This window comes from Cyprinus carpio, chromosome B6 (genome assembly GCF_018340385.1).
Source record: "Cyprinus carpio isolate SPL01 chromosome B6, ASM1834038v1, whole genome shotgun sequence".
Taxonomy (NCBI): domain Eukaryota; kingdom Metazoa; phylum Chordata; class Actinopteri; order Cypriniformes; family Cyprinidae; genus Cyprinus; species Cyprinus carpio.
In genome coordinates this window covers 19,934,541-19,961,755 of record NC_056602.1, presented here as the reverse complement: position 1 = coordinate 19,961,755, position 27,215 = coordinate 19,934,541, and the positions used below count along the sequence as shown (strand labels likewise).

The 27,215-nt window shown below is 35.0% G+C and overlaps 1 protein-coding gene across 3 annotated transcripts in view; it reads right to left on the bottom strand.

Moving 5' to 3' along the window:
• negr1 (neuronal growth regulator 1) overlaps positions 1–27,215 on the bottom strand; it is a 99,283-nt gene that overhangs the window by 49,010 nt on the left and 23,058 nt on the right. For all 3 annotated transcript variants that reach the window (XM_042726107.1, XM_042726108.1, XM_042726109.1), the window contains exons 3-4: positions 21,170–21,295; positions 12,791–12,922 (exon numbers count right to left, since the gene is read on the bottom strand). In XM_042726107.1, the coding sequence (XP_042582041.1) occupies positions 12,791–12,922; positions 21,170–21,295 (258 nt within the window). The remainder of the gene's footprint in view (positions 1–12,790; positions 12,923–21,169; positions 21,296–27,215) is intronic.

Below are 27,215 nucleotides of genomic sequence, written 5' to 3'. Positions count from 1 at the left end.
TACAGTATGTATTTATAAAACATAATGAGAACTGTATTGAATTACAAGACAAAATATAATTATAAATGAATATAATATAAGTATAATAAATATAAGAAAGTAAATAAGATAAATTTTGATTCGATGTCGACTAAAGGACACAGGACTCAGGACACAGAGGATCCAAACACCATAACATGTTTATGAACCGAGATGACAATGGAATTCAATTATACACAGATCTCCATGCTGATGATTCAAATAAGTCAATATATTCTTCATTTACAACTTGACATCAGGTGTCAAAAGCAATTTAAAATAAATGCAAACGCATATTTAGAGATGTCAGTTTCTGCAATGAAAAAGATTCTAGCAATTCAAATCAGGTGTCAGGTGATATGAAAGCATCCGGATTTGTGATGCCAAGTTCAGCCTTTAACAGAAAACTGAATCTCTAGCCCCGTTCACTTCAAACATTTGCCACACTACTTGACATTTCAGTTGGGATGCAGTAGAAATATTTCACACCTTCTCTTGCCCGTTAATCAGTGTGAGCTTACTTTAAATGGATTTGGATGCTATAATATGGCACTGAGAGGCAGAACCAGAAAATTATGTGCATATAGAGCCAACGTGAGAGAATCCAAAGGTGCATTTACTAGAAACATCTATGCTTCTGTTGTATGTGTGTACATGCTTCAAATCTGCAAAAACACCTCCATATTGGAGGTTACACAAGTGGATTTCAAGTTAATTCATCTTATGTGTTTTGCACATAAAAACAAGAGATTTGAGAGTGGCTGAAATCTGCTGAGGGTGAGATATGGTATGTATCTGTCTGTGTCATTCATCACTGAGATTTGTGCTGTATTGTAAACTATTGGCATGCCTTGGCAGGCTGCCTAATAGCACAAGAGAAGCTGGCTCTGATATATATCCACACAGCTAACTTCTCCTATCTAACAAACCACTGCATCTGTCCTCACTGAGGGATGATCCAGTTCATTATAAAGCTGCATTAGCGAGAACTACCCAGGGAGGAAAACAAAGCATTAGCCACAACTGCAACCACAACTTTTCACATTAATTAAAATCGTTTGAGCACATATACTGCAGTGATAAAGGGTCCGGAGGGACAGAATTAATGCAAGTCATCCAATTTTAAACATCAAAATATATTTTAAAACAGAATGGAAATGAATGTATCAGCTAGTCTTTGGATGCATCTTAAAAAAAGTAAAAAAAAAAAAAAAGACTTAAAAAAAAAAATCTAATCAAATAAATAAAGCTTCAGAACTGATGTGCCAAATCACAAATTTTTTTAGTTTTAGCAGATTATTAATCAATAATTAAAGGGACGGTTTCACCCAAAAGTGAAAATTCTGTCATCAATCACAGCAAATGACTCTTTCTTTTGCAGATCACAAAATAATATCAGTACAATGATGACAGAATATTCATTTTTGGGTGAACTCTGCTCTTAAATAGTTGTGTTAAGAGAGCACAAGTCCTAATGTAATAATCCACACAATGAATCATGAAGAGAAAAAAATCCCTATTAAACCCATATGCACGGTTTCTAAGATTCAATTACATTAGTCTTTTAAGGAGTTCTCATTATAGCAATCACACATCAGCACAGGCTAATGCAGAATCATGGTGTAAAAACCACGAAAGCCCTACAATCCCAGTCATTTACAGGCTTCATAACAAAAGAGTGCAACTGTAAATCATTGGTGAGTTTCTAAGCTTGTACCAGATGGGATGGACTGAAAATAGCAAAGTTGGCATGAAAAATGGATGCTGCGGGGCTTACTGTTTGACAAATTTGCCAGTTGTGGCTTGATCACAAACGCAAATTAAAATGACAAGGCAGAGATTATGTTTTAAAATACCTGTGAACACAGCACCTCGCAAATCGGTGAATACGTCAATATATGGCAAACAAGGTTCCCTAGGGTTCGGTGCCTTTGTGATTCATCTTTCATGCACAGATTTGACATGTACAAAAACGCAGGTTGACTAATTCAAAATAGACTGCTATTGAATGATATTTTTATTGTTGGGATAAATCGAGGCATGGTATAACCTGATCTTTCAAGGGAAAAAATTGAATAGGAGCCCCAGTTCAATCAAGTTAAATAGGATTTTCTATTATCACACTGAAGCCAGGGGTTAGTGGGTTGAACTGAAACTGCATGCTAATTCAGTTTATTATATTTCCTCTTAATAAGTTTCATAACATCACACCATGTCTGACTTTAAAGTTTGCTGATGTTGGTGTCGGTTGGATGTACAGAATGACAAACTGTCACATCTCCCAACCAACAATAATTAATTTATCACATGATGCTTTGGAGGAAGGGATGATTTATACAGTCTTGCACCTTTATCCTCCCAACAAGTATAACATGTTATTTTAATTACAAGATCAATTAATAACCCACCTCTTCAGCCAGAGGCTAAAATGAGTTTTCTTCACAATTAAGGAATGGACTCATCAGTCCATGACTTATCAGCTTATAAACAGAGAGACTGCTTCAACTGCTGTCTCCACCTCATTGTCCTATTCTGTTCGCACTGGGTTTAGCAGCCAAGATTTATTAATTCATTAAGTTTTCCATTTAAAATTCAAGAATAACATCATGTTCTTTCTCTAACACATCCAATCCTTATAAATAACACTCATGCTAAGGGAACACAGGCTTTGTATGTCCCACAGAGAATATGCACTGTGGAGAAAAGTATTGAGTTGAATGAAATCATTAACCACAGTGTCACAAATCTATGTAAATAGACAAATTGGCTTTTAGTCTATCATGCTGAAGAATAGGAGCCATATTGTACTGTGTGGTGAAGATGGGAACTCCAGACAAGCCGTTATTTGTCTGTGAAGCCTTATAATATCGAGGGGGCATAATTCATAGTGTCATTTATGGAAATGCATTACGGTCTTCCATTAGTATGTGCGTCAGAGGTACATAGTTTGCCGTTTTGGGGGGCTCAATCAGTGGTTCAATCAGAGAGGACTTTCATTACTTTTAATCTCTGGTTTCAAAAACGACATCACAGCAAATGGTGAAGAACAAAGAAAGATGTGTGTCCAGTGCATGCTAGAACTACACTAAAGACCTTTAGTTTGTGGCTATTGAGAACTACACAGAAAACAAAAAGTAATTTACAAAATTTATAAAAAGTCATTACAAAGGAACAGCAAGTAACACACTGAATTAACCTCTTAACTGGAATAAATAAATACATTAATAAACAAACAAACAAACAAATAAAAATGTAAAAAAATAAAATATTTTGGAATATAAAATTTCCATAAAATCAAAGCCATTTGTCTAACTAAGTTATGTTCCAAATTTGACGTTGATATCACAAAAAAATTGGTTCCTGTTGTTTAACACTGTTATTTTCATGCATTTTTCTGTCACAAGTGTATAAATGTCTGACATAACATTAATTATATCACAAAACAGTCAAACACAGAGCTTTAGAATAAAATAAAATAAAACTGTGAAAATCTTGAGACTCAGACCTTTTCAATTACATGTGTTTTGTCCAGATTAGAAAAAGTTTTTGTTAATAAATTATGTTATATGATACTTGCCACCTGGGGGAGGAGCTTGCTAAACGATTTAAAATAGCATTTCTATTTTAAGACAATGTCTGATTTCAAAATGGTTTTCACAGGATGAATTTTGACTGTTTAAGCTTTTAAATGATATCCAATTTAGGATGATTACTAAAATATGTGATGGGAAAAAAAGAGCACCAAGATTAAACATGAAAATTTAAAGTAGAAAGATTGAAAATATTTCCTTGTAAAACAGGCTTTTCAATTATCGGTTTTATTTACAACTTAAAAAATTTTTTTTACAGTATAAACAGCACATTATAAAAATGAAATAAAAATTAAAACACTATAGATTATTACTCAAAATGTGTGTTTTATGTTTATTATAGAGTTGTGCCGTTAGCTTAGCAACATCTTCACAGCAACTCCATTGAAATCAATTGCTGTCTATGTAGGAAGCAGGCAGCAAGGCAGTTCAGTAGGTTTTGGCACAGAGGTAATGACATTCATTGATTTCAAAAGCCTATTGTAAGCTCTGGACAACTGTTAAGATTGACTTCTTCTGGCTAGTTTTTTATGCTAGGTTTCTACTGAAGTAAAATTATACTGAATGCCATCCAGAGGCCTCCTCCATATCCTTCTTATCCAGTCTTGTAGACAAAGAGGCCCTTTCATTGCTTTACATAGTTCAGGAATTTTCACAAATCTACATTTGCCATTTCCTAACTGGGAAACCTTCCACAAATTCAGTCACACTTCAAATCATACAGAAATGATGGGTCACTGTCGGACTGTGTCAAGTAACAGTGCATTTCTTCTCTGATAAATCTCAATGTTCCATAAAATCGGGCCGTGCTTTTAACATATGCTTGGTTGGCTGCAATGTACTGCATAACCCAATGAACACAGCTGTACAAGTTGAAAATTCTTTCAGTGATACGAATATGTCAAATCATAAATGCATGTGTCCGTGCATGGATATAATCATTAGAGTAAAATGTCAAGCCAGTAACAACATAAAGCCTTTAATTGCATTGACAAATACCACAAATAAGGTGAATACAAATCAGGACAATCCTGATGAAGCCTTGACTTTTTAAATATATAATGTTCAGGCAATAATAGCTATAAAAGAGAAAAAATGCACAGTGAATAGAAATTACAAATACAATGTAATATATACAAATGCATTATGCTTATATTGAAAAATGCACATAGAGATGTTACAAACTACACATGAACCTAAAATAAAAAAACATTGATGCTTACATTGCAGCTCAAAATTATGTGGGACAAATAGGGCCATTTTGATGTTGGTTTATCACTGCAGCACAGACCATGTGCAAATGAATCTATTGACTATTTTTATAACTTGTCTACAATCACCATGAGACTAAAGAGAAAACAGCCAGCTTTAATTTGAGAGTATTTATTTCCATTAAAGCTGAACCTTGTAGAAATTGCAAACCTTAATATACACAAGCTGTCCATTTAGGGAACCAAAATAAAGAGAATAAATTAAAATCGTAAGTGCAGTGTTATTTTAATGACATTGAGATACTATTACAATTTTCATTTTTTTTTTTTTTGTCATTTTTATTAGTTTTTTACATTTTAGTTTTAAGTAAATCAATTGAATTTAAATAAATGAAATAATTTATTTCATTTAATGTTTATTTTATTTTAAGTAACATATTTTTTGGATTTAGTTAACTACAATAACTAAAACCCCTAAGTGAAGTCACCTTATTACATAGTAGTAAATCCCCAAGTATTCAGAGAGTGACAGCAATTTGTTTTGGGCATTTGAATGGCATGTTAAATTGTCTTCAATGAGTGAAAAGCAGGCTCAATTGGATTAAGCAAGGAAATGACTTGGTTGGTCAAGACTATTCGTCTACTGGTCTCTGCTTGGTTGCATTAGCAGCATTCATCTTCATTACAGCTCACATTACATTAATAAGCAATCACATCACTAAAGTCAAGGGAGACAGAATTAGGCGTACATGCCTGGGGCATAGCACACAGCCAAGTCCCACAAATAGGGTGGTATGCTTTGGATCAAAAGCACTTCTTTTTTCCATGTTCTGTGTTTTTCAAACAGGTGATTTGAACATACCTGCTTTGTCTCTGATCAGTTTATCCTGCTGCTCGGCTTAATGACAACACGCTTTATCAGAACTGACATGTCTTTGGTCCTCATGTTGAGAAACTCCAGCAACAGACTCGAAATGCAAATGCCTAAAATTAACTCACGACTTTCTGACAGCTTTCTTGTGCATGAAAAATGCAACAACACACACTTGGCTAAAAACAACTGGCTGAGCAGCCCATTTAAAATGGAAAGAATGCATGAAAAAGGGACAGTAATTGCGACATTGTTCACAGATTGTTTAAATAACCTCAAATTAAAGCTGAAGTTTAAGCTGCACTATAACCTCTAACTCAATGACTATGTTAACACAGTGTGCAGAAGTGGATGTTTGGCCTCATTAGGACAATAACTGGAAACCGCCATGTAAACACATCTATTTGAGACATGGACAATTACAAGTTTTGCCACATTACTGAAAATATATTGCCTATAGACTCAGTTGCTGTTTTCAATTTAACAGCAATGAATGGAGACTGTTTGTTTGCACATTCTGAACACCGCAACATTACTTCAACTAATCACGTGAGTTTAGGAGTGGGGCTATCTGTTTGGTCAACCAATAGCAGAGAGGGGGAGTGGTCAGAAACTTGACATTATTTTTGCAATTTGGTTTACTGCTGCTAATGCCACACAAATTACACAATTCCAATTTGCTTCAAGAAATATTTAAGTGTCGGCACTGATTGTCTTATCATAATAAAGGCAAAAAATGGCAAAAATAAAAAAAGGTATTATTTTAGAAAAATACTTCAGAATTTAGAACATGTAGAAAAAAAAAAAAGAAAAAAAAATATATATATATATATATATATATATATATATAGTGCTGTCAAATGATTAATCGCATCCAAAATAAAAGCTTTTGTTTACAGAATGTATGTGTGTGTGCTGTTTATATTTATTATGTATACATAAAGACACACACTTACAGTATATATTTCGATAATATTTACATGTATTTACAAGTATATATTTATATTCATATAATTTATGTTATATATAAATATATTTAATATATAAATGCAACATTTTTCTTATATATATATATATATATATATATATATAGATATATATATATATATATATGTTTAATGCATAGCATCATGTTTAAAATGTACAAAACAAATGTATGCATTAAAATACATCTCTATTTTACTACTCATTCATGCAGCTATACAGTTTAAATCAACTTCTTATGCAACACAAAAACACCAATCCCTCTCTGACTACTAATTCCTTTATAAACCACTGGGAGGTTTAAAAGAAGGTGAAATCTGAATGTAAACAGACTATGTCTTTCTATGTAATTTGCAGAACAAAGTGGTTGTTCCAGGACACATTAGCTCAAAATGTGTCTTGACAAAATGACATATGAAGTAAAGGCATTACATTGCCTCTCCGAAGCTCTACCAACTGCATTTTGCATAACCATTCTAACATCTGTGAGCTACGTGACATCACCTAATTTGTCTTTTTTATATTTTTCTTTCCTTGATGTCTTTAGAGGCAGTGCCCGTATGAAAGTGGAACTTAAAACTAAACATCTGGTGCGAATTTCAAAAGGAAAATAAGAACGTTGTGGCATATAGTCATAACAGACAAGATACATTGAGCTTTATGACAACTAATTTCACATCAGAACAGTGTAGATTAAAAATCCAAGAGCTTTTGCAGAAACAAAGCCATGGTAAATTGTATAATTGTATGCCGAATTGAGCAAAATTAAATTACTTTTCAATTTATGAGTTGGAATATATACATACTGTATACTGTATACTGTGATAATATAAATATAATTTTCTGTATCTTTTTTCTTCTGTATTTTTAATTTTGCATTACATTGTGGGATGTAAAATTAATGGATAATATTCTGGCAGACAACATCAAGTACATTTTCTGCTAAAATGCATTGTTTAAAGAGCCATATTAATATATATAAATAATATATAATATACATACACACACATGTATATATATATATATATATATATATATATATATATATATATATATATCTATATATATATATATATATAATATATATTTATTTATAGGCATAAAAATATAACAAAACGTGACAATCTTGTTTTAACATAAAAATGTTTTTTGTTTACATAATATATATGTGTACTGTGTTTATTATGTATATATAAATATACACACATTTAGTATATACTTTGAAAATATTTACATGTATATACATTTATATTATTAGATTTTATATTTATATAAATATATTTTATATATAAACAAAAATTTTTCTTAAATATATACATGCATGTGTTTGTATTTATATATAAATAATAAATATTCACAGAACACACTCGTATATTATGTAAACAAAAACTTTTATTTTGGAAGTGATTAATTGGAATTAATCATTTGACAGCACTTAAATACACCTTATAAATATTCAAGTAACAATTCCAGTTCCTAACCTAATTAATTCAGTTCTAATTCTGGAATTTAAAAGGCATTCTCAATCCAACTCTCAATGCAGCACAATCCCGGTATGCCAAATGCCTTTTCATTTAATTTTTTCTAAATGTTTGATTTGGCTGGAATCGAGCACCAGGTCTGGCTAATGTTTACGAGAGGCCGAATTTCAGCATGTTAGGAATTAGCATGCTTACCCAAAGATACAATCGCTACACATCAACCGGAACAATAACAACATGTTTTTGTTTTTTTTTCTTCATGAATGGAGGTTACATATGAAGGTTATAAACTGAAGGTCATAATGTGCATTTAAAGTGTTAACACTATTTCAGTTAGCTGAGTGATCTACATGACTTTCACAGAATGCTGACAGAAGACTATCTTAGCACTCACTAGGGAACAAGTAGCAACAATAACACTAAATGTTTCAAGGTGTTTGTCACATATGGGTCCATTGGGCTATTATTTACCTCAAGTCTACAGTTACAATACCTACTAAGATTCTGCCATTGACCTGTAGGTCTTCATTTAGAAATTATTATGGTGTAAATCCCTGAAAAGCAAAAAATGGCCTATTCACAATTTCCTACAATTTATTTCTGCTACAAATAGTGTAGCAACTGGCGCAAGTCCTTGTGGCTTTAATAAAGTTACAACTTACACATACATGCGTTAAATGCATTAAAACACATGCACAGAATTAGTTTTCATTAAATAAATTAGCTTATTTCAATTAGTGGTCATAATCTGCAATTAACCTGAAGGTCAGTTCCGCACATACCTAAAAGCTGTAATTATTTTCAAACCGGATTATTTAAGCGTGTATTTAATTACGCTGATTACCCTTGAAATGTCAGAGTCGAGTCACACTATCTGCATTTGTCTAAGGCTAATAAAACGACACATACAAAGAAAGTGTCAAGGATATCACATCAGAAACAGTTACATTTTACATGATCTTTACAAGATTTCATGCAAGACTTCATTTGCAGCTAGCTTGTTTGAAATTAATTAACTTGAAAAATAAAATGAAACCATATCTACCACAATACACTAGCAATATCCTGAAATACAGTACAGCATATATTACTACACTATAATGCAGAGATTTCTATATATTTTTTTGGACTTTTGAGTGGTTGAATAAAATCCTATTAGCTCTGCACATTTCACATCGAGGATTTCTTTGCGCAAGGGAATGGGCACTGGCAGAGTAGTCCTCTCGCATCCTTCTCACTTTTATTTTGGGACATAATGGTGAGATAACACTTCTCTTGTAAATCCAACATTGGCACCTCCATTCCAGCTAATTTTTCACCCAGCTGTATTGGGTAAAAGTGCTTTGATTGATACACTGGGATTATGTCTATCCCTTTTCCTGCTCTGAAACAGAATGTTGTGAAGGGAACAGGATCTGCTGTTACTGCTTCCATTAGCTGTCACTGTAAATTACTGTGAATCAACCGGAACCTCCACCTCCTGGTTCTAGGGTGGTCTATAATACCTGGAGAAAGCCATCCGCTAGCGTAAATGCCATGTGACTAATCACTTCAGAGTCACAGGAAAATGTCATGACAATGCTGACTGGCTGATGGCACCACAAAACACAGTCCCAAAAAGACAAATAAATAAAATAACAAATACAATACATATATATTGTTTTATATACACTACCAGTCAAATGGAATAATCACAATTTTTTGTGTTTTTGAAAGAAGTCTCTAATGCTCACGATGGCTGCATTTATTTGATAGAAAATACAGTCATATTTAAATAATATTTTCAATTTAAAATAACTGTTTTACATTTTAATATATTTGAAAATGTAATATGCTGATTTGCTGCTCAAGAAACATATCTCATTACCATCAAATGTTGAAAATAGTTGTGCTGAATCATATTTTTGTGGAAACTATAATGCAATATCATTCAAAAGTTTAAGTTATATACATAAAAAAGAAATCAGCACTTTTATTTGGCAAGGATGCATTCAACTGATCAAAAGTGACAGAAAAGACATTTATACTGTTTATACTTCAAATAAATGCAATTTATAAAAAAAATCTTGGAAAAAATTTACCATGGTTTCACAAAAATATTAAGCAGAACAAACTGTGTTCAACATTGATAATTATCATAATTAATAATTGAGCAGCAATAATAACTGATAATAACCAAACAGCCAATTATCAAATTAGGTGATTTCTGAAGGATCATGTGACACTGAAGACTGGAGTAAAATTTAGCTTTGTCATTACAGGAATAAATTACATTTTAAAATATATTAAAATAGCCTTGAATCTGAATGGCTGCCAATGGAGAAAGATGCCCCCAGATGGTGTTGATACGACATCTACCCACATGAGCTATATGGGCCATGCTAACCAAACAAACCCTGACCCTTGCCTCTATCCAAGGCGATAAACTCAAACATATGCAGAATAAAGCAAAAATAGTGGCTATAAAATAAATGGATTGCTCACTGAAAATGGTCATTAAGCTGCAGAATTGCGGCCCAGCAGACTCAGCACTGAGCCGTTCCTCTATCTTCTCAGCTTCACTCCTCATTAGAGAGTGTCAATACAATCGACGGGGAGGAGATGTGATATGACTTATGACTTCATCCTTGTCATCTAGCCATTCCCGCTCAAATCTTGACATTTCCAAGTGGTTATCTGCCCATTAGTCCGTGTTTGCATGATAGTAAAGGGAGCTGGCGTTTGATGGTCTGAACGTCACATTTATTCTGGTGTGAGTGTCGGCCTATCTGATTTATGTGCCCTCGCTGTGCCGTGATTCAGCATATGGTATATACGGAGACAAAGAGATTAATGATCTCTGTGACCGCAGATGAGAAAAAATGACTTAAAAGAGAAAAGAGGAGGAAGAGGAACTGTCAAGTGTCCTTCCCCTTGTATTTGGTAGCAGGCAGATCCATACTATGAGCATGATGGGTAAAGTCAGTATAATTCATTAATGCATGGAGTGCTCATTACTGTCTTTTCACACTTTGAGAGACTCATTACCTGCATAATAGAAGACTCCGTATAACACTGAGACCATTCCTCACCGAAAATTAATCATCTCATCCCAGACAAAAAAGGGAATTCTCTCGTTAAATATTAAGAAACTCCAGTACCATGAATTCTATTCTAATTTCCACCCCAGCCTACCTTAGAGATACAGAAGGAAGACTGTAATTCTGTTTCAAATTCTAGTAAGCAGCCTACGAATGCCAAATTCGAAAGCAGCACTGCATGTATTCTTTGTGAAGACAACAATATTAGAATGTGCTGCGATGAGCTGAAACTGAATACAAGATGGATGAGAGATCTGGATTATAAATTCTAATATGTTATATAATTATATTTAAATCAGTGTTATTTTAGTACTTGACAAGTACTTAATATCAGGGCCTTTCTTGGGGGGTGCAACCGGGCCCCGCGCTTGAGGGGGCCCCATGGTGAACCCCCACCATCCTGTAACGCGATCAAATGGAGTGAAGGGGAGCAAAGTACGCGATCGCACATGAATAGGCTACCCGGAACGCAGCCGCGAATGGATCATGGATGGACCAAGGGGGGCCCCGCCCCTACCTCGCACCGGGTCCCGTGTCAGCTAAGGACGGCCCTTCTTTGGTTAATATAATATGTTTTGTTTTTTTTATTATTTTTTTTGTTTTGTTGTTTTTTTTTCATTTTTTGTAATTTTTTGAGTATTTTCAGTCTTTATTATTTATATGTCCATATAGTCTTTATTAAATTTATTTCAGTTGTAGTTATTTTAGAACATCAAGTTAAACTAAATAAACATTAGAAATGTTGGCAGCTAGCTAAAAAAGTTCCTTATTTTATTTGAAGTAACACATGTTTTATGGTTTTACTTTCAGTTTTAGTTATCTACGTATAATTACCTACAATTACTATAATTATATTAATATACAATAATGATAGCAATGTATTTTAAGGATCAGTTCTCACTATTAATTATTTGATAATTAGCTAGCATATTGGCTGTTTATTAGTTCTTATAAAGCACATATTTATGCCTTATTCTGTATTACCATATTTAAGATCCCTTAATCTTATCCCATACGTAACATAATAAGCAGCAAATTAGGAGTTTATTGAAGCCAAAGTCATAATTAACAGTTAGTTAATAGTGAGAATTGGTCCCTAAACTAAAGTGTGAATGTATAATAACATATAGCATTACATTATTAATTTGAATTATATATTATATAATTATAAACTCTTTATATTTCAGTCAGTATTGACAAGTTTAATGTAATTTAAAAATGATTTGAACACATGCACTGTGCCATTAGCTTAGCAACATGCTAAAACCGTGATTTATTTATTTAGATTGCGTGTGAGTTTTTTTTTGTGTTTTCTTTGTGGGATGATATTTATATGATGCATGGAGTTGCTGCCTATGTAGAGCTTTCCAAATCGGTCACTTACAAAGTTCTATTTCAGTTAGGATGCAGTAGACAGTTGACAGCCTCACTAGGTTATGGAACAGAGCTGGTATCTCCAATAAGAGGGAAAAAGACTAAATGTCATTGTGCATGTGAATCTACACTGCCTGACAGAAAACAAACAGAAACAAAAGAAGTAGTATATGGTACTCACAGTTGACTGTTACTCTCACGGTCTTGGTGTCGGGTGAAGCGATGTCATTTTCGGCGGCGCACTCATAGTCCCCTGCTTGATCCCGAGTGATGCCTGTGATATTTAAATACTCCCCGCTTTCGTACTTCCTGGCTGTGAACGCAAGAAAATAAACAAGCACAATCCTTCAGAAACATTCTTCTGCAGACATGTAGTAATTAATGGTTAAATGCTTAAAGGTACAAACACCACTGAGTCTCAACAGCCAGTAGAAGATGCACAAGTGCACCCAGAAAGTGAAAAAAGCTTTATTAAGGCACATAATGCTTTGTTGGCTAGACATCCAGTGGGAAGCATCTCCCCTGTAAATCTGATTCACACAGGGAGGAATATTAATGGAGTCAAATACTGTGAGGAAATCAGAACTGTGCCAATATGACAAATATGACTTGAGGTCCTTGAGTAATGAGATGCAATATAGCACAGCGTGGGGCTGCCATGCTTCTACTGGACTAAAAACCTCCCCAGGTTCCCCAGACCAGGATCCAACCTTATTGTAATATTCCTCACAGTGAAACCTATTTATATCCCACTTTACAGTGAGGTGAATCTTTCTCATGGTACAGAGAGGTAAATCCTGCACTGGCATACGGATGAGAAGCCTCTGACTCAGCAAAACCCCCACAGAATAAAAAAAGCACAGAGAGCGATGCAAAAAAAAAAAAGGAGAATGGAGAGACTTTAGGAGGGGTGTGTTTTTACCAAGTCTTATGTAAAGCATCATAGAGCTTCAAGATCTGACATCAAGAAAGCTTTAAAGGGATTAAAGGTCATTATTTAATCTCCTTTATGCATAGCAGTTTCCCATGCAGTTACAATGAAGAGGGATTGTAGTGTTTTATCCACTATATTACAACTCCTCTGAAGCCATATGGGAGCTTTGTATGACAAACAGATGGATATATATATATATATATATATATATATATATTTTTTTTTTTTTTTTGCATTGATATCGCTGTCCAGTCAGCAGTTGATGTTGAGAACCAGATCAATCTGAGTAAAGAAAGAATCATTCAGATCGTTTTTGTAAACTGGATTAACTGATTCTTTTAAAGGATCTGACTTAACAGAATGATTCTTTCACAAATCAGAAATCACTACTTCTGTCATAATCTGAAATTTTGATCTGTTCTTTGCATAAATAGCATTCTGACTAGCTGCTACAACACTGATAGAAACACAAGAGCTCCAAATTATTCCATTCTTTTGTAATTTGCATGAATATTTGTGTGTTGCATGAAAACAATTACATCTGCATAGCAGGTAACAAACTGAACAATTGAACAAAATAGTTTTCTTTGGGGTTATCAAGGAACTGACTAAGACGTGTATCTGAGCTGACAAGGTGCTATTTGGCTCCCAAAGCTTTACAAATGAATAGAGGCAAAGACTGTAAATTAGAATAAATTGTATCAAACATATTCATGCAAAACAACCCATATTTGGCTATACAAAGATGAAAAGGCAGTTGGACAGCAGAGCAAAAGAAGTAAACATCATAGTATGAGATTGTTCACCCATTAAGATTTAAGATGTAAAATGTAGTTAACTAAATTGAATTGTTATTGTCACCTAAAACTAGTTTCCATTAATTTAAATAAATCTATAAATAAATCTGAACTTTATGTTTTTTTTTTTTAAGTTTACATTTTTATTTAAATTTTATACTGTTTAAATTGTATACTGTTCTCATATACAGTGGCACCAAAATTTATTTGGACACTTAAGACATGTATAACACTGTAATGTAATTGCATTAGATTGCAGAATACCAAACAAAGTTGCATTTATTTTTAAATAAAAATAGCATGTGCATACTTTAAGCAAAATATTTCCCAAAAATATATTTTCTTTAATAATACATCATTTTAACAAGGTGCTAAAACACCTGTGAGAAAAACGACTTCAACTATCTAAATGAAAAATGACCTTGAGTCCAGTTAGACAAATATTGCAAAAATAGCCAAGAAAGTTTTGTTTCTGAGAAAAGCTATTTATTTACAGTTATCACTTGGTTTGATCTTTTGTACGTAATTAAATGAAAACCACCCACACTTAATTATGTACACTTTTTCAGGGCAAACTGTCTTAAATCACAACAATGGCAGTCGTCACATTATCAAAACAACTGTTCCAGGTAAAATGCAAACTTTCAAAATTAACAAACATTGCCTACAACTTACCATATTTCTTCCTCCAGCTAAAACCAGAGGGATCTTTATCAGTGATTAACTCACTCCATAATTCCCTTACTTCAGTGATTTATTTTCTTTTTCCTAACAGAGACTTCACAATGAGCCATCATTTATCTTACTGATTACACCAAAAGAGGAAATTACCAAGGTTTAGTGACATTTAATAAAGAATGGATCCCTTCGTGAAATCAACCTTTGTTATATCAACCAACTTGTTTGCTATAACCCCCCCACCCCTAAAAAAAACACAAACTGGAACATTTTAAAGGCTTAATGGACACCGATTACATGCCAGAAATATATTCAAATGTAAACTTGCTCTTTATCATCCACAATCTCGACCGCCTCCCGAATTGTGTGTTAAGAGTTATTTGAAAGCTCAAGAGAGACTTGTCGTAGCCTCTGGGAAATGTCACTCCAACCAAATTAGCCAAATCACAGCAAGGTTAATCTAGGATTCCACATTGCTCTGTGTTAAGTGCAGTCACAGTAAGCACTTTCCACACATTGTGTGAAGAGCACAAAGTACATTTCCTTGAGGTCTGCCTGCTGCTGATATGATGAGCGCTGGTGAAGAATACATTATGGGCTAAGGTGGCAGTTCTCTGTACATCTCTTCCGTTAACCCGTGAGAGAATACTGCGGCAGCCCAAATGTTGCATTATGAGAGGCTTCCCCCAGGCATTCATTGAGTTGTCAGCAATGAACCATCAACCATCATTCAACCGCCACACATACTCACTCGCTCGCTCGATCTCGCACATGCACCTGAACCGCCTCCACTTTTTCCATTCCCGGTATCTCACCTTAACCCTGATAGCCTCCTCATTGTCCCAAAGTTCCCCAAAACAATTGCTGAATATCTGTCCGAGCACTCTGTAAGAGCTGGTCATTGTATTGAAACCATTTGGCGATGTTTAGACAGACTGTCAGTGCCGAGTACGGAGCTATTGTTCAGGAAACAATAAACCAGAGTAAAGACAATTTTGGGAGGCACAGGCACGAACAAAGGATTGACAAAGAACAATTGAACGCTTCACTGTAGCCTTATCATATGAGAAAAAAATCAAATCTGAAGTGTTATAGTCAGCTATTTGAAAGGTCAGAGTTCCTTATATCCCGAGGCCTTAAATCACAATGGAAAAAGCTTATGAAAGCATGTTTGGGATCAAGCGTGCTGGGCCAGGCTGTACAGAGAGCGTGAGGCCACCCTGTAGCCTCAATACGTCTCTATATAGGGCTCGCTTTAGGATCTAGTCTACAGCATTTGAAATCATGTCTGTAAAGCAATTTTAAATGCCCTGAGTACTGAAAGTGTGAGAGTGTGATTTAAATCTTAGACAAGGAATTGCTCATTTAAAGTTCTTTAGTTCTCAATTAATATCTACAGCGTGAGCGTGTGCTGTATTTGCAAGTCAGTTAAACATGTTTGTACATAATGTATGGTTCTAGCACAATTATGTTTTAGAAACTGAAGCGCACATTATTGACGGCATCTAAAACAAGCATTTTGCTTATGATCAGCTTTAGTAACGTATAATTAATTATTGAATTCATGGAATTAATAGGTTGAAATTAAATATGTACAACAGCATCACATTTACTTAATGCATTTGCACTCAATGTGTTTATGCAGTTTAAAGTTCAAAAAACACATTATTTTCCACATAATGTACATTATTGTTTCTCCTCTATGCCCAGCCTTTCTGAAACGCGTCTATTTTTACAAAGCTCATTGGTCTGAAAAAGCAAGGTGTGTTCTGATTTCCCAGCTATCCAGTGCGTTGTGATTGGCCGAATGCCTCAAGCGTGTGACGGAAATGTTACGCCCCTTAACCCTCTGGCCCTCTTTGTTTAGAAAGGTGGGGGGGGGGTCTATTTTGCACTCCTGATATTCTAGAGAGTCACCCCTTGATTGCTGCACACTTTTATTCTGGCCAGTGGCTGATTTGTAGTTTGTACCACTAAAAGATTCACTGAGTTTTCAAATTTTTCCCATTTTTTTTTTCCCATTTATTTCCTATGTTGGTCATTTTTGACCGCAAAGAGGTCAAGTGTGAGTTTTTTTTTTTTTTTTTTGCTTTTTTGATATTTTAATATTTTCGATTATTTTTTTTTGAGTTTTGTTTTTTGACCCTTTAAAATGTACGAATTGTGTTTTCATTCCGATGAAACTAAGATTTAAAAAATTTTGAAATATTACATTTTTAAACTGAAGAGGGCCAGAGGGTTAACAGGTAACATACTGTTATGCCATCTCCCAGCAGGACGAGACTCAGTCTAGCTGCTCTGCTCGTGGACATCCCATCATTGGTCCTCTTTTAGCAGTTCAGTCAATGTACTGTTAAGAGTAACTGAATAACTCAGGATATTGGTTTATTTCACATCAGAGGTAGTATCAGGCATGTTTATAAACTGAATAACTTAAGTAATTTCTGGATTAGGGCGTACTGGAGATGCGAACTGTTTCAAATGATTCAGTTCGATTTGGTGAACTGGTTCGACCGGTTCACTAAGAAGATCCGGTTAAATAGGACGATTTGTTCATGATACGGTCATCACTAAATGAGACAAAACCAATAAAACCCATTACAAACGAGGCATTTGTTGCATCCAGTGGAGACATAATTACTGATTATAATGACTTATACTGTCTTTTTACGCGTTGCGTATCACGTTGCGTAAACATAAAACCATGTCTGCATTTGTGATTGGAGAAGCAAAAAACAACAAGCCTACTCAACACTGCTCAAAACTCACATTTGAATCATCATTGGCAAATTATTTAAATATAAAAAAAAGGACTTAGAAGCTGTGAGTCAGAAGCGCCAGACTGTCCTTGCAAAGTTGGAACTGCCCCACTTTATAGAAACAGCCTTTGTTCCACAGACGCATTGAAGGCTACTGGTTCAGGAAACAGTCCTCATCCTCCATAAAATGTGCAGCACACATCTGAATATTTGGGTTGAACTGTTCTGGAACAGTGTTGTAAATAGACCCATAGACTGCCAAGTAAAATACACTGTCAAGGTCCAGAAAAGTATGAAAGCATCGTCAAAATAGTCCATCTGCTATCAGTGATTCAATCGTAATGTTATGAAGCGAGGAAAATACTTTTTGTACGTGAATAAAACAAAAATAACGACTTCATTCAACAATTAGTCTCCTCTGTATCTCTCCACATCACCGTAGTGCCATTTTGGAGAATATGAGCTGAACACAGGCAGCTTACGCTCTACGACAAATTGTTGAATAAAGAGTTATTTTTGTTTTCTTTGTGTACAAAAAGCATTCATTTACATTACATTTATGCATTTAGCAGACGCTTTTATCCAAAGCAACTTACAGTGCATTCAGGTTAAAACATTTTTTTTTTACCTAACATTTACCTAGTATTCTCGTCGCTTCATAACGTTACAGTTGAACCGCTGATGGCAGATGGACCATTCTGACGATACTTTGCATACTTTTCTGGACCTTGACACTGTATTTTACTTGGCAGTCTATGGGACAGTCACAAGCCTCCCGGTTTTCATTTAAAATATCTTAAATTGTGTTCCGAAGATGAACGAAGCTTTTACAGGTTTGGAACTACATGGGGGTAAGTGATTAATGAAATCATTTTCATTTTGGGGTGGAGCATCCCTTTAACCACTGATTTCTAGTCGTGTCCTCTTTTGGAAGGCCAAACAAAGTATTTTGTTTTAACAACGAAACACACAGCAACTCCACGACATGGTGGCAGCGGCAACAGTGAGAATAAAAGTAAAGCCTGCTTTCTTTGCGTGAACATTTGTGTGGTGTTATGCAAGTCTTCCCACATCTTTACGTAGACATGTGGGGGCGTGTTAGAATGAGCCATTTTTTGGTTGACTCTTAACTTTTATAAAGAATATCTCTTTGGATTTGAGACTTTAGTCTTTGCAACTTTACAGATCTTCTTTATGCACCAAGAGCTTGTAACACTCCAAAGAGAAAGGAAAAATTGAAATCGCATCATATGACCCCTTTAAATGAGACTATACAAATATATATTTGTAACATAAAGGATTCACACTGTATTTAAGATTATGTCAGTACATCCATATTGTATGCTGTTCACTAAAATCTTTATGTAAACACTGGGATAGTTCTCACGAAACTGAAATTTCAGTCATTATTTACTCACCCTCATATCCTTCTAAACCCACAATACTTTGGTTAATCTTCCAAACACAAATTTGACTATTTTTAATGTAATCTGAGAGGTTTATGTCTATTCATTGAAAGTCCACGTAATCAAATCTTAAAAGTTCCAAAGAGGTTTTAAAGGCATTGTAAAATGAATCCATAAGAATCGAGTGTTTAATCCAAGACTCTAAAAAATTTGCTAAAATAGGGCACAATGTAGGAATTTTCCATATTTATTTTTTACAGGTGTTTTATCTCCATTTTGATTTTTTATTGCACTGTGTTTTAGGGTTTACTAAAATGTCTGTAAAATGAAAGCATAATATCCCAGTACTGAGCTGCCAGTACTTTTTCTGTTATTCTACAGATTTTTCTTTTATTGAAGTCTTGTAAAGGTATACGATTGCTTTATATGATGAACGGATTTAATTTTTACTTTTTATTCCATGTTTACCATATGTGATTACCACTCAGGTTTCATTAAAAATAAGATTAACCAAAGTCTAATGGGTTTTGAGTGACATGAGGGCAAGTAAATTATTAGTATTATTTTTATTTATTTTTGGTGGGGGGTGGGGTGAACTATCCCTGCATACTAATGCTCAGTCAACTACCATTTATAACAAATGCTTCCTGGGGACCAAACCTTTGAGTCAGATTGAAATCTGTTCATCATTACAAGTCACAGGTCTTTGAGAGGTCTTAAATGCATAATGTCTTTCAAAGGTCTGTAAGAGTAATTACCCCATTTACATTGATGAAAAGTCTATATTCTAAGCAACAATGAGAGGCACAGAAGTCAAAGGTCTGATGACACACACACAAGAAACTCATAAGGCAAATTGCACTTAGAGTGTTTCAGCAATTAAATCTAGTGGTGCTAGGTCATTCAAGAACCACTGGAAATCACAGTCCAGGAGCTGCTGTGATTACAGCTCTGACGATTACCACATTGCTGCGATATGTGCACTAAATACTGTTATATGTGATGGTGTGCAATTATGAATTCAGTCTGAACATATTGGCTTGTCCAGAGAAAAATGAATACATCTGTAAATTTGCAGAAGTTTCAAACACATTTTTTGTGTCATTTTGACTTTTCTCACTGTCAGCATGTGAATCCTTGACAATATCACAGCGACTATTTAAATACTGCAAATGAATCTTTTCAGTACATCACAACCTTCAGTGGCAGAAGCAGCAGTATCTTAAAAAGTGCTCTATTTTCACTGGCTCTTACTCATTGTCATCCTCTCTGCCCACACATAAGTTAATTAGGCTGAAGAAGAATAGTTCAGACAAATGGCTTTCAGTCACATATGGGCCAGATGGAATCTGTTGACCAGAAGTCAAAGTTCTCCATTTGTCTGAGGACTTTTTTTTTTTTAATTACTGACACATTTATTGTCTGGTTTCTATAATTTGAAGTATCCTACCTTTGGTAAGTAGTGGTTTCATGACACGTCAAAGTCTTTAGATGAGAATCTCAAAATGCAATTCGATCACAAAACACACTGGAGAATGAAATAAATATAGCAGTCCAAAGATAAGTGCAGCTGACTTCAATAAAAATTCACAAGCACTCAAACATACTGCTTTGCACTGAATTTTCGATTCGCTTTAATAATGTGCCAAATTTTTGCTTTAACAGCTGAATATAAACTATGAAAGGTAAAAATAAAGTGTATGTACCCTCACATGTTGTTTACCCTGCAGCAGAGTGATAACTTAAAACTAAGAAGTCTTGAGAACAACAGCAAATTGAAGTGATAACTGATTAAAAGCCTTTTCCTAAACTCAGTTCATTATAGAGGGTTTAAAAAAGAAACATCTTAGTTTCATCACGATAATCTTCTGAGCCTCTAAACTCCAACACACTGAACAACTTGAACCGACATTCCTGCTGTGTTTTAAAGTCAATGTCCAATTCTGTCTAACTTATTGTGATGCATTTTAACTGATTTGAACTCACCTGATGGGGAGATGTGTCTCCAAGAGATTTTGGGCTCTGGTTTCCCACTGGCTGAGCAGATGAGTGAAACATTGCTGCCTTCGTTTACCGTAATGTCCGATGAAATGTCATAGATTTTGGGAGGAACTGTGGAACAAAAACAAAGAGTTAGATACACAAAGCTGCAAATGAGCTCAATGCCAAAAGCTTGGATCTAGAAATCCAAGTATGTGAATAACAACAAGAGACAAGCTGCAGCAGCAACTTACGGGGTCCAAACACAATGCTACTTTATCCCAATAAGCTCACAGGTCTGTCATCCATATTTTGAATGAATAAGTGTTTTCTTTTATTTGGCATTGTTCACATTGTCTAATGATTGCTGACTGGCTAAAAGCAGCTATATAGTTTCAGATCTGCCCAACGCAAAAGTCATTTTCGTTGTTTCAGCAGGACCAAACCCCATAAAAATCTGTCATTCATCTTTTGAATGATGTTCTAAGCATCTGTGCCAAATTTCATGAAAATCTGTAATTGTATTAAGCAATTACGGCCATTTATTTGAAAATCTTATTCCACTGGTTTCATTCTGGCAGGATGAAAATTTCAGGATTAATTCACAAGTGTAATTATAAAGTCTAAGTGTAATATGATTTAATAAGTGATAATATGGGTATGCATAGTCCATAAGCCAAGGAGCCTGATGATATAAAATGTTTCATGAAGCATAACCAAAAACTATAACTACATTATAATGGCGTTTCTGCTATCTACCATGGTTCAGCATTTCATGAAGCATAACCAAAAACTATAACTACTGTACATTATAATGCTGTTTCTGCTGTCTACTATGGTTTAGTATTTTCCACAACATAATAATGCTGACAAAATTAGTACGATTCCCAGCGTTTCCTGTTTGGACCTCTAAAAAATATTGGAGAAGAAGAAATTATTTGGTATTGTCAAACATTTTCTAATGAAATGTCTGATTTGGAATGCTTCATGGAACATTATTTAACATTTTGGTGATAAAACTACAGTGATAGTTTTCTGGTAGATAGAGGGTAACTACTGTTGCATGATATCATGTGTGATGGTGCACACATCAGCTACAAACTAAAAAAAAAAAAAATTCTAAATCTAAAATCTATCTTTATCCCACCTTTCATCACACAGGTCCTCCACTCTTTCTCTAATTTATCATGTCAGTTGTGTAAGTTGTTTATGGGTTTATGTATGAATTTCTGGTTTTGTTTTTTTGCTTTCCTACATAAAAAGGCAATAAACTGTCAGGAGTCTGCAAAATCAGCTATTCCCTTTGTTCATTTTTTTGAGGTCTGGCTGTGATTCTGTGCCAGGTTGTTTGAAGTGGATTGAATTGAACTAAACTGGTTCTGATTCTTTGACTCCCTCCTCACAATATAACGTTCTAAACACCGTGCATTACTGAAGATCCATGTATAATGACCAAACTTTCTCAAGAGCTATTTATATATGTTCTTCTCAAACAATAAATGGAGTTGTAATTAACTTTTATTTTATTTAAATGTCAATTAATAGTTCTCCTGACAGGCAGACTCCCCATTCCATCCATGCATAACCAGACACAATATGTATAATCATGACAGATCGTTATAATAGAATAAGCAATACTCATCAGGGGAAAATCAATTAGAAGAAAACAAGACACTGATGGAATTAAAACAAAATCCTTTAAAACATGCTGAAGAGGGCATTCAAGTTCAAAGAAACAGCGTTACTTCTTCTCTCCAAGCAAAAGGACACCAAACATTCAGCCATTTGTCACCAATCAAAGAAACAGCAACGTTATTTACTCCTACACTATTTGATCTCCAGTTTAGGTTTTTCTTATCTTGGTTTTTGTAATCTGCTGCCACTAAATGGTTGAGTTGAAATTCTAACGAACCCTTTCATTGTTTGAAAGCACTCCTCTGACTCTCATGCTCTCCACTGCAGGTTTAACTTGAACTTCTTCCCACTGTTGACAAATGTCCACAATCACTGATTGCACAAATGGAAAATGTTGCATTCGTCGCCTGATCATATCTGCCTTCAACAGGATCAAGACCCTATTAGTCAATGCCTGAGGAGTCAGGAACCGGCCTTTTAAATGAGATGTGGGGCCGCTGCAGATCTTTAAACTGAACATGTTCAAAGAAACATCAGTTTCATCATCTTGCCACATATTCTAGAACTTTCTCTGTAAATGCTCACCTTGAGATTTGAAGTCTTTTATTAGTTTTTTTTTTTTCAGACACTTCTTTACTTCTACAATGCAATAATGGCAAAACTGTGTCGAAACAATTGAGCTTTTTGAGCTTATAAGTTGGCAGGAAAAGAATCCAGAGGATTTGGTGCATTGAAAAAATATCTCTCATTACAGCCCAAGACAGTTTTGACTTTCATTACTGGTCTTGTGTGTACCACCTGTGAATACAGAGCATATTATCAGATAAAATGAAACCCTCTCTGTATTTTCAAGTAGCTGAAAAGCTGAAAGGACCGGTATGCCTTGACACTCCACTGAACACGGCAGCATAAACAGATGCAAAGGTCAACAACCTATCCCGGTATGCTCTTTTAACTATCACTAAGTTCATAATGAAAGCACGTGTTATTTAATCTCAAGCTCAAGGTCTGACCGCAATTTGACTTCTATGAATCCTTTCCGAGCGTCAACCGCGACGCTTTCGGCCATAGTTATTTTTAACCTGTTTATTTCCACTCAGCCTGTTCAATTGGTAGGGTAATGATGACAAGAGAAAAACAAGACAACGTTAAGCCCTACCCCAAGGCCCTATTCAAGACAACCTGATGCTTTGTTTTCCGTTTAATTCATTAACTGCTGCACGATTGTCATGTTTGCCCATTCCACTCTAATTCTCCCTCCTCTCCTCGGCGGGAGGCGCTGAGATGGAGCTGCCACAGCTGACGGGGAAGGCATTATCAGTCTCTCAGCCCCAGAGTGAATAAATAAGCCTCTAATGACGCCACCTTGAATTACTGAAACGCTTACAGCTATTAAAATGCAGAGTTTCCTCTGAATAAAGTGGAGTACATGGCTTGCCTTTCTATAAATTCTGACAGGTTCTCCAGGGCTGACTGCTGCCATCCAATTCCAAGACCCCATTGCTTCACACCTACTGCCAGCCCACATTCCAATTACAGAGCTGAGGGAAAAGTGGGCTCCTGTCATAATGCAGACTAGCACAGGCAAAGAGCCGAGCAGAGACAGGCAAAGAAATCAGATGCAGTCTTATCTATTTGTTGTCTTCCGGCTGAAAAGGAATGAAAGAAAAAAAAAACTAAAAAAAAGTTAAGGCTGATGTTCAATAAATGGACGTGTACGTTACAGTATCGTCTAAATATTTATGGCATAAATGAGGTGAATTTTGATTTTATATATGAGGCCTCTGCATGGTAAATTACCAGAGGAATAGGCTCTACTGCACAGCTGAGCCCTTCATTAACCTTTGATATCTGTTGCATGTAATGCCAAAAATACACAGAGACCACTGTAAATAAATTTTCCCTATCCTACTTATATTTAAATGACAGAGTAAAACATACTATATTACTGTTGAAATCAGCAGAGTTTATGAGTTTTCACACTAGAGCTTTTAGTTCGCTTGGTCTTTTTTTGTGAACTTTGGCATGCATAGTTTGCCTGAAGGAGGGATGGTTCATTTGGACTTCAGCACAATACGCTGTTGGTTTGAATGCAGTTGGGTCTAATTTGTGGAAGAGAACCAGTGTTGATGCTGTATAAATGTCTATTATACAATAATGTATTTCTAATTGCTACTATTCTCTACAGAAATAGCATTTTAGTAATTCGCATTTTTCATACCAATGTGTCGTACAAATCAGACACATAAGTGCTGTTCATGCATTTTTCTTTAAACAAAAGGGAGTAAAAAAAGTGAATGTTTCCATTTTTTTTTACCTACTCCGCTAGAGATACAGCATTATGTAGCTAGTTGTAAACAGTTGCTTGTACTGTATCATATCGATGATGCAAATCTACTGTGGTTTGGAGTCAAATAATATAAATCAGTCAGAGGAGGAATCGAAAAAATGGATACAGACCAAAGAAATTAACTCCTGTGTGAAAAGCCTGTGTGTAAGCAGTCTGATAATCCTGTTATGAACTAATAACTAATTGTAAGACAAAACATACCAGTTAAGAAGTTGTTAGGATAGACATTACATTCACTGAATTAAGCTGAAAGAGAAACTGAGGGTAAGTTACAATTTGAACATAATAATAAACTCTTGTGTGTCCTGAACAACCCTTGTGAGTCACAATGCGGCTCTGTTCCAAACGCTAGCAAGCTGCCAACATAGGCAGCACTTGAAGAAATCATAGGCATAAACCCGATGCTACGGCTGTTTGAAAAGGTAGGAAGCATGATTATTCTGCCTTCAAAGATCTTTTTCTGAACCAAAGGGGGAAAAAATGATAGAAAAAAAACATACCACATGTATTCTGCAATAAATGAAAGTGTTTTAAGATAGTATGTGTAATTTAAAATATAATTTAAGCAATACTGAAAACATTGATAAAAATGATTCAGTCTAATTAAAAAAGCATCAATTATACTCAATATTTGTGTGTGCTATTGTATATATTTTTATGCTTTTTACAGTATTATTTTGTTAGCCTAGCAACAAGCTAACACCAAATTAGCCTTGTGTTGGTAACTTGTTTCAAATGAGTTAAGATGCTGCCCTTCAAATTCACCCTCAGGCCATCCAAGATGTAGATGAGCTTGTTTTGTCATCAGAAAAGATTTGGAGAAAAATTATCATTGCATCACTTGCTCACCAATGGATCCTCTGCAGTGAATGAGTGCCGTCAGCTAATAAAAACATCACAATATTTGTGAAAAAGTCCATTCCATGTTGTCTTCTTACATCAAAATCCACCAACATATTTTCCAACAGAGGCTGGAAGTAACAGTTTTCATGATCATGATGCAGAGGATCCATTGGTAAACAAGTGATGTCATGTTAAATTTCTCCAAATCTGTTCCAATGAAGAAACATATTAATCTAGGATGGCCTGAGGGAGAGTACATTTTCCGCAAATTTTCATTTTTGGGTGAATTATTTCTTTAATGCTCAGCTTAACAGGTTTTAAAACGGAGTGCATGCTGGGAATACTACTTATGATTCATCCATGCACACCATTACAAGGGAACACTGAATATTTTGATCCAGTGACTATACTGTGATACAAATATGCACATGCATTTTAAATATACTCATGTGGCTGGAAGTGGAAATATGCTACACTTGCAAAACTGCCAGATTCCACATTCATTCATAGTGGTTCCCAATTCCCCATACAACCTGAAGGCTGCTAAAACCAACCAACTTAGATCCCTAATTAGGTGTCATAGACAGAAACAAAACACAAACCCTGACAGGCTGCTCTACCCACTGGGATTTCTTCAGTTGGTAATGCCACGGAACGTGAGACAGTGAGAATGTGCACGACCCAGTACATGAGCTCTCTTGGTACAACATGTCCAGTTGAAGAATTAATTGAAAATCTAGCACTTTGAATCAGTGTACGATTAAAAGAAATACAATTTCTAATACTCTGGTGCTGTTTGTAAATATTGGTTCCATAATGTATCTATGTCTTAACTTAGATATTAATACAATATAAAAGGTACACAAGAAATATTCTAACATAGACCCAGCGCTTTGTTCTCCAGCACACTGTAGTTCAATCTATAAGCAGGAGTGCTTACAGTATGAACAGAGATATCAGTGAGAGGAATATTAGGCATTCATGAAAGGATCAACTTTCACATTAAAGACTTTGCAGAGTTGCTGTGAGGTGCAGACTCACTGGTACAGAATCTTAAATGAGGCTTAATATTTCATGACATTTTTGATGAAGTTCAAAACATCTTAACCTAGCTTGATGTACCACTTAAAAAAAAAAAAAAACTTCATCAGGCTGGATTGGAGAACTTCAAACTAGTGATACCGGTGTTGTTTTTGCTTGATACAGTATATACATACAGTATGT